The sequence below is a fragment of the Nerophis ophidion genome, linkage group LG28, assembly GCF_033978795.1.
Source record: "Nerophis ophidion isolate RoL-2023_Sa linkage group LG28, RoL_Noph_v1.0, whole genome shotgun sequence".
Lineage (NCBI taxonomy): Eukaryota > Metazoa > Chordata > Actinopteri > Syngnathiformes > Syngnathidae > Nerophis > Nerophis ophidion.
Window position 1 is genome coordinate 28,320,389 of NC_084638.1, and position 13,005 is coordinate 28,333,393.

A 13,005-nucleotide genomic window follows, 5' to 3' on the forward strand; every position below is an offset into this window, starting at 1 on the left:
ACAAAAAGTCAGCATTTTAAGATTATAATCTATTGTCATGTACTTTACTGTGTTGTGATGTATATTCCAGTCCTTGGCCTTACACCATCTTCCAGCGTGGATTCGATCTGGTGATGGGAGAACAACCTTCTGATCGCATCTTCAGGTAATAAGACTAGATGTGACCAATCTAAGTCAAAGACTAGATGTGACCAATCTAAGTCTAAGACTAGATGTGACCAGTCTAAGACTAAGACTAGATGTGACCAGTCTAAGACTAAGACTAGATGTGACCAGTCTAAGACTAAGACTAGATGTGACCATGCGAAAAAATATAAAATATGATACAATATGATGTGATATCACATATTCCAGGTTCACTTACACACTGGGAGAAGGAATGTGGCTTCCACTCAGTAAAAGTTTCGTCATCCCACCAGCAGAACTGGCCATCAACCCTTCTGCCAAATGTAAGACGGACATGACGGTCATGGAGGACGCCGTGGACGTCAGGTGACTTACACACATTCTTTACTTCCTAAATATGACTTGACATATATGACAGGAGAGATGTCCTTTTAGCTCTATTCATTTAGATATATGCACAATATATACATTAATAACATGAAGTGTGGGGTAAATCCAAAATGTGTGTGTGTGCGACTATGTGTGTGAGTTTGCTGCTGGCTGTTAAGGAGTGTTGAGCAAGAAGTCGGAAGTCCCAAGGGGGAAAAACATGCTGGAAGGTCCGTGAGACTGGCAGGTAGTCCGGGCGATAGCGGGTTGGCAGAGGGCCGTGTCCAGGCGGGAGGTGGAGATCCAAGAGGCAGTCGGGGAAACAGAGGGAACGCGGGAAGACGAGACACACAGCTCGTAACATGGAAACGAAGGCAGGTGTACTGAACAGGTAGGTACGTTCAGTTTGTGCAGGCTTAAGAAGGAAGGTCCTATGATCAGCCACAGGTGCGCTGATTGCTGGCGATTGATTGCAGTTGCCTGCTGCCGCCGGACTGACACGTGCCTGGAGCACAGAGCACACTGATGTGCACTTGGGCCGTGACAGTACCACCCCCTCCTATGGACAGATTCCAGATGTCCCAAAACTGGAACCAGAAGAACACAGAGATCAGGAGTTGAAGGAGGATGGAGGGGTGAGCTGGTGGTGGGTCGCTGCAGCAGGCGAGGCAGGCGACCAAGGAATGGCCACCTTCTTGGCCGTCTCGAAGGCAGACGTAAGTGGTGCCAGAACCCCGGCAGCCTGTGAGTCCCACGTCTTTGTCCTGGGCGCCGCTGCTGTTGGCACAACAAGCGTCCATGCTCTGGACGCAGAGGGCGCCACATGCAGGTGCTTGATGGCTGCCTGTGTGGCCGGCCAGCCGGAGTTCACAGGGGCGACTATGCTGGAGATGAGGAGGACGGTTGTTTCTCTGGAGAGGTCCGCCAGAGACGAGGAGGATGATATTGTCGGAGTCCGAGACGAGGAGGACGACGTTGTAAGAGCCAGAGACGAAGAGGACGATGTCGCCGAAGCCAGAGACGAGAAAGCAGGCTGAGGAGCTGGCCGAGGTGCTGAAGCATGGATTGGCAGTGGAGTAGAAGCGGGCGCTGACCATGGTGCTGAAGCAAGTGCTAGCCGTTAAACTAAAGCAGGCCCTGGCCGTGGTGCTGACACAGGGACCAGTCTGCGTGCTCTTGTTGGTACGGGGACCAGCCTTGCAGCTGGTGCTGGTCCGGGGACCAGTCTTGGAGCGGGGGTGGTCCAGGGACCAGTCTAGTAGCGGGTGGTAGTGGTCTGGTTGGTGGTTGCGGCTTGGTAAGCCAAAGGGCAGGTGGCGGGGGTCCGGCTGGGAGTTGCGGCTTGGTAAGATGAAGGACAGGTGGTGGTAGTCCAGCAGGGGGTAGCCGTTTTGCAGGCCGCAGCTGTACTAGCCCCCCCTCCAAAAGTGGGATGGCAGACACTTCCCGCCAAATCTGGAACAGTTACAAAGATTCCTCCTGCCCTTTAGCTATGCTAAACAGTCCATAATGAGATTGAGGATGGCAAAAAATATATTAAAAAGTCACTGGGGACGGGGCTAGATTCACTGGGGACAGGGCTAGAGTCACTGGGTCCGGAGCCTGGGCCGTGACATACATGGTATTTTTATGACATATTGGTATATGACCTTATATGGTATTACGCATGTATTAGTGGTGTGAAGGCTGGGGGTCACATGACTGCGCACCTGACACCTCATTGGTTGAAAATAATATCCTGTGTTGTTCCAGAGAAGAACTGATGATCAGTTCCTCCTTCGACTCCTTGGAGGTTCTTCTGGACTCCTTCGGTCCTGTCAGAGACTGCAGCAAAGACAATGGAGGATGTAGTCGCAACTTCCGCTGCATCGCCGACAGGAAGCTGGACTCCACCGGCTGTGTGGTCAGTACACACTCTTCTACTACTTTGTACTCACTTCAGTCCACACAATACTATTACTGTGTACTCACTTTAGACCACACAATACTACTACTTTGTACTCACTTCAGTCCACACAATACTATTACTGTGTACTCACTTTAGACCACACAATACTATTACTGTGTACTCACTTTAGACCACACAATACTATTACTGTGTACTCACTTTAGACCACACAATACTATTACTGTGTACTCACTTTAGACCACACAATACTACTACTTTGTACTCACTTCAGTGCACACAATACTACTACTGTGTACTCACTTCAGTCCACACAATACTACTACTGTGTACTCACTTCAGTCCACACAATACTACAACTGAGTACTCACTTCAGTCCACACAATAATACTACTGTGTACTCACTTCAGTCACACTCTACTACTACTGTGTACTCACTTCTGTCCACACAATAGTTCTACTGTGTACTCACTTCAGTCCACACAATACTACTACTTTGTACTCACTTCACTCCACACAATACTATTACTGTGTACTCACTTTAGACCACACAATACTACTACTTTGTACTCACTTCAGTCCACACAATACTATTACTGTGTACTCACTTTAGACCACACAATACTATTACTGTGTACTCACTTTAGACCACACAATACTATTACTGTGTACTCACTTTAGACCACACAATACTATTACTGTGTACTCACTTTAGACCACACAATACTACTACTTTGTACTCACTTCAGTGCACACAATACTACTACTGTGTACTCACTTCAGTCCACACAATACTACAACTGAGTACTCACTTCAGTCCACACAATAATACTACTGTGTACTCACTTCAGTCACACTCTACTACTACTGTGTACTCACTTCAGTCCACACAATAGTTCTACTGTGTACTCACTTCAGTCCACACAATACTACTACTTTGTACTCACTTCACTCCACACAATACTATTACTGTGTACTCACTTCAGTCCACACAATACTACTACTTTGTACTCACTTCACTCCACACAATACTATTACTGCGTACTCACTTCAGTCCATACAATACTACTACTTTGTACTCACTTCACTCCACACAATACTACTACTGTGTACTAACTGCAGTCCACACAATACTACTACTTTGTACTCACTTCAGTCCACACAATACTACTACTGTGTACTCACTTCAGTCCACACAATACTACAACTGAGTACTCACTTCAGTCCACACAATAATACTACTGTGTACTCACTTCAGTCACACTCTACTACTACTGTGTACTCACTTCTGTCCACACAATAGTTCTACTGTGTACTCACTTCAGTCCACACAATACTACTACTTTGTACTCACTTCACTCCACACAATACTATTACTGTGTACTCACTTCAGTCCACACAATACTACTACTGTGTACTCACTTCACTCCACACAATACTATTACTGCGTACTCACTTCAGTCCACACAATACTACTACTTTGTACTCACTTCACTCCACACAATACTACTACTGTGTACTAACTTCAGTCCACACAATACAACCACTGAGTACCCACTTCAGTCCACACAATACTACTACTGTGTACTCACTTCAGTCACACTTTACTACTACTGTGTACTCCCTTCTGTCCACACAATACTTTTACTGTGTACTCACTTCAGTCCACACTCTACTACTACTGTGTACTCACTATAGTCCACATAATACTACTACTGTGAACTCACTTCAGTCCACACAATACTACTTCTGTGTACTCACTTCTCTCCACACAATACTAATACTACTGTGTACTCACTTCAGTCCACACAATACTACTACTGTGTACTCACTTCAGTCCACACAATACTAATACTGTGTACTCACTTCAGTCCACACAATAGTTCTACTGTGTACTCACTTCATCCCACACAAATAGTACACCGAAAATTACTACTGTTTCCTGACTCAAGTACTCACTTCAGTCAACACAAATAGTACACACAATACTAATACTGTGTAGTTGATGTGTACTCACTTCAGTCGACACAAATAGTACACACACTACTACTACTGCAGTGTAGTTCATGTGTACTCACTTCAGTCCACACAGTAGTTCTACTGTGTACTCACTTCAGTCCACACAAATAGTACACCGAAAATTACTACTGCGTACTGACTCAAGTACTCACTTCAGTCGACACATATAGTACACACAATACTTCTACTGTGTAGTTGATGTGTATTCACTTCAGTCCACACAAATAGTACACACAACACAAAGAGTCCAGCCTTATGACGTACAATGCAGAGGTCATCTGACCTGTTGTACCTCTAAATGTACTTCATACATACATACATGTGCAGTCATGAAGTATTAAGTGTAAGTACTACTCAACATACTTCAGTCCTGAAGTATTAAGTGTAAGTACTACTCAACATACTTCAGTCCTGAAGTATTAAGTGTAAGTACTACTCACAGTTCTTCATGAAGTTACCCGGATGTTGTTGACAAGGTTGAGGTGTGCGCTGCACTACTTCCATTCCCTTGAAGCTGCACACTTATCTGCACTGCTGTCTCGGTGTGGTAAAGCAAGTCAGGTGGGGTCAGCGATAAAGCAAGAACCCAGACCTAAGGATCTTATCCAAACACTGATCTTGTTTCCCCAGGTCTGTTGGTTCAAACTTACACTTGTTTTTTTCCCAGGGCATTGAACACACCACCACTCACTCTTCAGTTTGTCTGAAAATACTCAGAGCAGACTTTATCAGTTCATGCTCTCAGACTTTGATTAGTCCGAGCAGACTTCTTCATTTCGTGCTCTCAGACTTTGATTAGTCCGAGCAGACTTCGTCAGTTCGTGCTCTCAGACTTTGATTAGTCTGAGGAGACTTCGTCAGTTCATGCTCTCAGACTTTGATTAGTCCGAGCAGAGTTCGTCAGTTCATGCTCTCAGACTTTGATTAGTCTGAGCAGACTTCGTCAGTTCGTCCTCTCAGACTTTGATTAGTCTGAGCAGACTTCGTCAGTTAATGCTCTCAGACTTTGATTAGTCCGAGCAGAGTTCGTCAGTTCATGCTCTCAGACTTTGATTAGTCTGAGCAGACTTCGTCAGTTCATGCTCTCAGACTTTGATTAGTCCGAGCAGAGTTCGTCAGTTCATGCTCTCAGACTTTGATTAGTCTGAGCAGACTTCGTCAGTTCATGCTCTCAGACTTTGATTAGTCCGAGCAGAGTTAGTCAGTTCATGCTCTCAGACTTTGATTAGTCTGAGGAGACTTCGTCAGTTCATGCTCTCAGACTTTGATTAGTCCGAGCAGAGTTCGTCAGTTCATGCTCTCTGACTTTGATTAGTCTGAGCAGACTTCGTCAGTTCGTGCTCTCAGACTTTGATTAGTCTGAGCAGACTTCGTCAGTTAATGCTCTCAGACTTTGATTAGTCTGAGCAGACTTCGTCAGTTCATGCTCTCAGACTTTGATTAGTCCGAGCAGAGTTCGTCAGTTCATGCTCTCAGACTTTGATTAGTCCGAGGAGACTTCGTCAGTTCATGCTCTCAGACTTTTATTAGTCCGAGCTGAGTTCGTCAGTTCATGCTCTCAGACTTTGATTAGTCTGAGCAGACTTCGTCAGTTCGTGCTCTCAGACTTTGATTAGTCTGAGCAGACTTCGTCAGTTCATGCTCTCAGACTTTGATTAGTCCGAGCAGAGTTCGTCAGTTCATGCTCTCAGACTTTGATTAGTCAGAGCAGAGTTCGTCAGTTCATGCTCTCAGACTTTGATTAGTCTGAGCAGACTTCGTCAGTTCATGCTCTCAGACTTTGATTAGTCCAAGCAGAGTTCGTCAGTTCATGCTCTCAGACTTTGATTAGTCTGAGCAGACTTCGTCAGTTCATGCTCTCAGACTTTGATTAGTCTGAGCAGAGTTCGTCAGTTCATGCTCTCAGACTTTGATTAGTCTGAGCAGACTTCGTCAGTTCATGCTCTCAGGCTTTGATTAGTCCGAGCAGAGTTTGTCAGTTCATGCTCTCAGGCTTTGATTAGTCCGAGCAGAGTTCGTCAGTTCATGCTCTCAGACTTTGATTAGTCTGAGAAGACATCATCAGTTATGCTCTCAGAATTTGATTAGTCCGAGCAGACTTCATCAGTTCATGCTCTCAGACTTTGATTAGTCTGAGCAGACTTCGTCAGTTCATGCTCTCAGACTTTGATTAGTCCGAGCAGAGTTCGTCAGTTCATGCTCTCAGACTTTGATTAGTCTGAGCAGAATTCGTCAGTTCACGCTCTAAGACTTTGATTAGTCCGAGCAGACTTCGCCAGTTCATGCTCTCAGACTTTGATTAGTCCGAGCAGACTTCGTCAGTTCATGCTCTCAGACTTTGATTAGTCCGAGCAGACTTCGTCAGTTCATGCTCTCAGACTTTGATTAGTCCGAGCAGACTTCGTCAGTTCATGCTCTCAGACTTTGATTAGTCAGATCTAGGCAGAGAGCTTGGTGCCTGATCCAAGCCCCTAGAAGAGGAGACATGCCCTGACAAGAATGTTTGTTCCTCTCCCTTCTTGTTGTGGGGCAGACTGGCTCGTACATGCACATGTATCCTCCCTCTTCTCATACTAAGTAGTGTATAGTTGTATCTGTCAGTACACCCGTTATGGAGGATGGAAACTACAACATTGTAATACTAAGTAGTGTATAGTTGTATCTGTCAGTAGAATCGTTATGGAGGATGAAAACTGCACGATGGGGTCAAAGTGGAGGCACGTAGATAGGATGGCATATAGAAGAAGAGTTGTACATATAATTGAAATAGTTTATTTTCCTGTTGACCTTCTAGCTCATTAGGAATGCTGGAGTCTACCCCAGCAGACTTGAGTCTGGAAAAATGAGTTGAAGTTCCAACAGTCAGAGCAAGCACGCTAAGTAGTGCACATGTTCCTCAGTCTGTTGTTAGTCAGAGCAAGCACGCTAAGTAGTGAACATGTTCCTCAGTCTGTCATCAGTCCCAGCAGGGAGTTCTGATCCTTTGGCAGCTTCCTGTCTCACGTCTCTGCTCCTAGACCTGATCCCAGTCTGGAGGACCTCTTGTCCAAGTCTTTGTGGTCCAACTACTTCTGCTTCACTGCACTAAGTCTTTGTCTTTATGTTTCAGTGCACACTTCATGTATTTAAGTAGTGCACACTTCATGTATTTAAGTAGTGCACACTTGATGTGTTTGAGTGCACACTTGTTGGGATTGAGTGCACACTTGGCGTGTTTGAGTGCACACTAGACAGGTTTTAGTGCACATTTGATGTGTTTGATTTGAGTGCACACTTGACGGGTTTTAGTGCACAATTGATGTGTTTCAGTGTATTATTTATGTATTTTACAAGTTTTATGTTTGAGTGCACACTTGAAGTGTTTCAGTGTACTATTTATGTATTTCATGAGTTTTATGTTCGAGTGCGCCATTGACATGTTTGAGTGCACACTTGACATGATTGAGTGCACACTTGGCATATTTGAGTGTACACTTGATGTGTTTGAGTGCCAACTTGATGTGTTTGAGTGCACACTTGACATATATGAGTGCACACTTGATGTGTGTGAGGGCACACACGACATGTTTGAGTGCACACGTGATGTGTTTGAGTGCACACTTGACGTGTTTGAGTGCACACTGTATGTGTTTGAGGGCTCACTTGACATATATGAGTGCACACTTGATGTGTTTGAGGGCACACATGACATGTTTGAGTGCACACGTGATGTGTTTGAGTGCACACTTGACGTGTTTGAGTGCACACCGTATGTGTGTGAGGGCTCACTTGACATATTTGAGTGTACACTTCACATGTTTGAGTGCACACTTGATGTGTGTGAGTGCACACTTGACATTTTTGAGTGCACACTTGACATTTTTGAGTGTACACTTGATGTGTTTGAATGCCCACTTGATGTGTTTGAGTGCACACTTGACATATATGAGTGCAGACTTGATGTGTTTGAGGGCACACTTGACATATTAGAGTGTACACTTGATGTGTTTGAATGCACACTTGATGTGTTTGAGTGCACACTTGACATATATGAGTGCACACTTGACATATTTGAGTGAACACTTGACATGTTTGAGTGCACACTTGATGTGTGTGAGTGCACACTTGACATATTTGAGTGTACACTTGACGTGTTTGAGTGCACACTTGAGGAGTTTGAGTGCACACTTGACATATATGAGTGTACATTTGATGTGTTTAAGTGCAGACTTGAGGTGTTTGAGTGCACACTTGACATATTTGAGTGTACACTTGACGTGTTTGAGTGCACACTTGACATATATGAGTGTACATTTGATGTGTTTGAGTGCACACTCCAGGTGTTTGAGTGCACACTTGACATATATGAGTGTACATTTGATGTGTTTGAGTGCACACTTGATGTTTATGAGTGGACACTTGACATATATTAGTGCACACTTGATGTGTTTGAGTGCACACTTGATGTGTTGGAGTGCATACTTGATGTGTTGGAGTGCACACTTGATGTATTGGAGTGCACACTTGACATATATGAGTGCAAACTTGATGTGTTTGAGTGCACACTTGACATATTTGAGTCCACACTTGACATATTTAAGTGCACACTTGACATATTTGAGTGCACACTCGATGTGTTTGAGTGTGCACACTTGAGGTGTGTGAGTGCACACTTGAGGTGTATGAGTGCGCACTTGATGTGTTTCAGTGCCCCCCCGGCCTGAGCCCCATGAAGGATGGCAGTGGTTGCTATGACCACCACCTGGGCATCGACTGCTCTGACGGCTTCAACGGCGGCTGTGAGCAGCTGTGTCTGCAACAGCTAGCACCTCTGGAGGACGACCCCAGTCTCTACAACATCCAGATGTTCTGTGGGTGAGTGCACTTATGGCGTTACCCTGGAAACACCATGGAACACAATGATTACTCTTGCTGTTACCGTGGAAACACAATGTATATGGCAAAGATCACTTATGCTGTTGCCGTGGAAACACAATGTTTATGTTGATTAAAATATGAAAGAAGTATTTTGTGCCATAAATACTGTAAATATTGCAGTATTTAAATATAAACATGTGGTAGTACTCGCAGTATTTTCCCACATACTTGTCCACTGTCAAATACTAGCTGGCGTGTGCTGAGTACACAGTGAGTAGTACTGTAGTAGTACTCCATTGTGTATTTGTGGTCCAGGTGCATCGAGGACTACAAGCGAGGACCGGACTCCCGGTCTTGTCTCCCCTTGTCCGAGTCCTGCACAGAAGGACTGGACTGTGGCGACGCTCTGGACGTCCCTGCAAACCAGACCGTCTTTGGGGACCTGTTCTTCGGTTTTAACAACCACAGCAAGGAGAGCACCTCTGGACAAATCCTCAAGGCCACCTTCAGGTACATCACAATAATAATAATAATAATAATAATACTTGTTGTTGTTCTTAACGCACACACAACACTTAGCTCCTGAAATCATTGTTATACTTTAATGTTGCCATCCATCCTTCCATTCATCCATCCATCTTCTTCCGCTTATCTGAGGTGGGGTCGCGGGGGCAGCAGCCTAAGCAGAGAAGCTGGTGGTCTCCCAGGGACCATACTTGCAGTTCTTCATGACATGGAGAGTCCTCCTCAGTCCTGGTCCTGGTGCCAAGTCTCTAACAGGATCCCTCTCTCCTCAGACAGAAGAACTTTGCCCGTGGCATCGAGCAGCAGCTCCCAGACGGCATGGTGGTGGCTTCTGTGCCCACCGAGGTCCAGTGCCATGAGGAACTGTCCGACCCGGTCCCGGACCCGGACTACCTCACAGGTACCAACACGTGATGCATTGGTGGACTTTCCTTTCATAAATGTAATGTTTCATGTAGTCTTCATTATGATTGTAGTTCATCATGTAATGTTTCATGTAGTCATGAATAGGATTGAAGTGAAGTGAATTATATTTACATAGCGCTTTTTCTCTAGTGACTCAAAGCGCTTTACATAGTGAAACCCAATATCTATTTTTACATTTAAAGCAGTGTGGGTGGCACTGGGAGCAGGTGGGTAAAGTGTCTTGCCCAAGGACACAACGGCAGTGACTAGGATGGCGGAAGCGGGGATTGAACCTGCAACCCTCAAGTTGCTGGCCCGGCCGCTCTACCAACCGAGCTATGCCGTAGTTAATCATGTAATGTTTCATGTAGGACGTATAGTCAACGTAGTATCAATGTCCCTTTTAAAGGAGGTATAGTCAACGTTGTATCAATGTCCCAATGGACCAGCACACGGTGCCACGAGAGCCCGGATCAGGGTTACAACACTGCTTTATATTCATGAAATAGTGCAAGGTTTTTGCTTTCCAGGATCTGCGTCTGTCTCTCTCTCTTTGGCTCCCACTCCAACCCCCCTGTCTCATCCGGCTGCTGCTAATGAAGGCGACAGGTGATGAGATAACAGAGCCCACCTGGGCCATCCACTCACTTCTCACTGTCTTGGAGGCCAGTCCTTGCACGAACGTATAATCAACATTGTTATCCTTCTTCTTCTTCTTCTTCTTCTTCTTCTTCTTCTTCTTCCTCCTCATGACGGCACACTCCAGCACCCATCTTGTCACATGACCTGTCTGTAAGCAGACAGCAGTCCTTCTATAATTGGTGGCGGTGTGAGAAGGTGGCGCCTGCAGAGATCTCCCAGCATCCAGTGGGAGACCAGACGACCTCTGCCGGCCAATTAGAGGCCAGCGTGGGGGCAGGGGGCCGGCCCTATGGCATCAATAATCCCGGCCAGGAGCTGACGGATGAAAAGATGTGGCGGCCATTCCGCCAACTTGCTTTTCAAACAACTACAAAATGCAACTTGATCAGAAGACTTTTGTACATGATTTCTACTCACTTTTGGATCGGGGAACAAGTTGGCATGAATATTTGAGCAAGTCGGGCTCAGATCCAGGACGGCAACAAAGGATGCTAACACTCCTCCAGTGCCTTCAAGTCCTTCTGCAACACCGCTAGTCATCTATTAGACATGTGCTGATGCAATGCCGCTCCCTGACTGCCGGCCGGAGGAAGGAAGGAAAGACACGCTGTTGCTGACTTGGGATCAGGAGGAGAGCCCGAGTCAGCGCCTGCAACTTTTGCATCAGTCCCTGGCCCGTCTTGCACAGGAACTAGGACTTGATGTTGCACAGGAACTAGGACTTGATGTTGCACAGGAACCAGGACTTGATGTTGCACAGGAACTAGGACTTGATGTTGCACAGGAACCAGGACTTGATGTTGCACAGGAACTAGGACTTGATGTTGCACAGGAACTAAGACTTGGTGTTGCACAGGAACCAGGACTTGATGTTGCACAGGAACCAGGACTCGATGTTGCACAGGAACTAGGACTCGATGTTGCACAGGAACCAGGACTTGATGTTGCACAGGAACTAGGACTTGATGTTGCAAAGGAACCAGGACTTGATGTTGCACAGGAACTAGGACTTGATGTTGCACAGGAACCAGGACTTGATGTTGCACAGGAACTAGGACTTGATGTTGCACAGGAACCAGGACTTGATGTTGCACAGGAACTAGGACTTGATGTTGCACAGGAACCAGGACTTGATGTTGCACAGGAACTAGGACTTGATGTTGCACAGGAACTAGGACTTGATGTTGCACAGGAACTAGGACTCGATGTTGCACAGGAACCAGGACTCGATGTTGCACAGGAACTAGGACTTGATGTTGCACAGGAACCAGGACTTGATGTTGCACAGGAACTAGGACTTGATGTTGCACAGGAACTAAGACTTGGTGTTGCACAGGAACCAGGACTTGATGTTGCACAGGAACCAGGACTCGATGTTGCACAGGAACTAGGACTCGATGTTGCACAGGAACCAGGACTTGATGTTGCACAGGAACCAGGACTCGATGTTGCACAGGAACTAGGACTTGATGTTGCACAGGAACCAGGACTTGATGTTGCACAGGAACTAGGACTTGATGTTGCACAGGAACTAGGACTTGATGTTGCACAGGAACCAGGACTTGATGTTGCACAGGAACTAGGACTTGATGTTGCACAGGAACCAGGACTTGAATGATTGCAGACTTGAAATAGGATGACATCCAGGAGTCTCAGGAGAGGACAGAGTATTTATTCATGAGTACATTTTATACTAACCCAGACATTTGTTAGGATCAGACCCAACTAAGCAACACAAACATCTCAGATCTGATCCAAGATCTGTTGTACCAGCCGGCCAGATCAAGTTTAGTCATAACAAAAAAGATAAAAAAATTAGCAAAATGAGTTTTTGAAGCTAACGGTACTATGCTAACATGTTAGCGATAGCATGCGTACATTTAGCATTCGTGAATATATGACACTAAAAAAAGCTAGCATGCTAATTTTATCAGATTGCAAAATATTAAGTTGTATAAAAATTGGCATAAAAAAAAGCTAGCATGCTAATTTTATCAGATTGCAAAATATTAAGTTGTATAAAAATTGGCATAAAAAAAGCTAGCATGCTAATTTTATCAAGTTCCAAAATATTCAGGTGTATAAAAATTGGCAAAAAAACCCCTGCAAAATTAGCATCAAAAAAGCTAGCATGCTATTTGTATCAAGTTGCACAA

At 45.2% G+C, this 13,005-nt stretch overlaps 1 protein-coding gene across 9 annotated transcripts in view; it reads left to right on the plus strand.

Annotated features, from left to right (window-relative positions):
* The window catches only part of LOC133545261 (astrotactin-1-like), a 167,167-nt gene that overhangs the window by 82,067 nt on the left and 72,095 nt on the right, over nucleotides 1-13,005 (plus strand). For all 9 annotated transcript variants that reach the window (XR_009804783.1, XM_061890668.1, XM_061890663.1 and 6 more), the window contains exons 10-15: nucleotides 71-145; nucleotides 355-492; nucleotides 2,248-2,398; nucleotides 9,108-9,274; nucleotides 9,593-9,787; nucleotides 10,075-10,202. Coding sequence is in view for 8 of the 9 variants with exons in the window: in XM_061890668.1 (XP_061746652.1) it covers nucleotides 71-145; nucleotides 355-492; nucleotides 2,248-2,398; nucleotides 9,108-9,274; nucleotides 9,593-9,787; nucleotides 10,075-10,202 (854 nt within the window). In the remaining variant the exon portion in view is untranslated. The remainder of the gene's footprint in view (nucleotides 1-70; nucleotides 146-354; nucleotides 493-2,247; nucleotides 2,399-9,107; nucleotides 9,275-9,592; nucleotides 9,788-10,074; nucleotides 10,203-13,005) is intronic.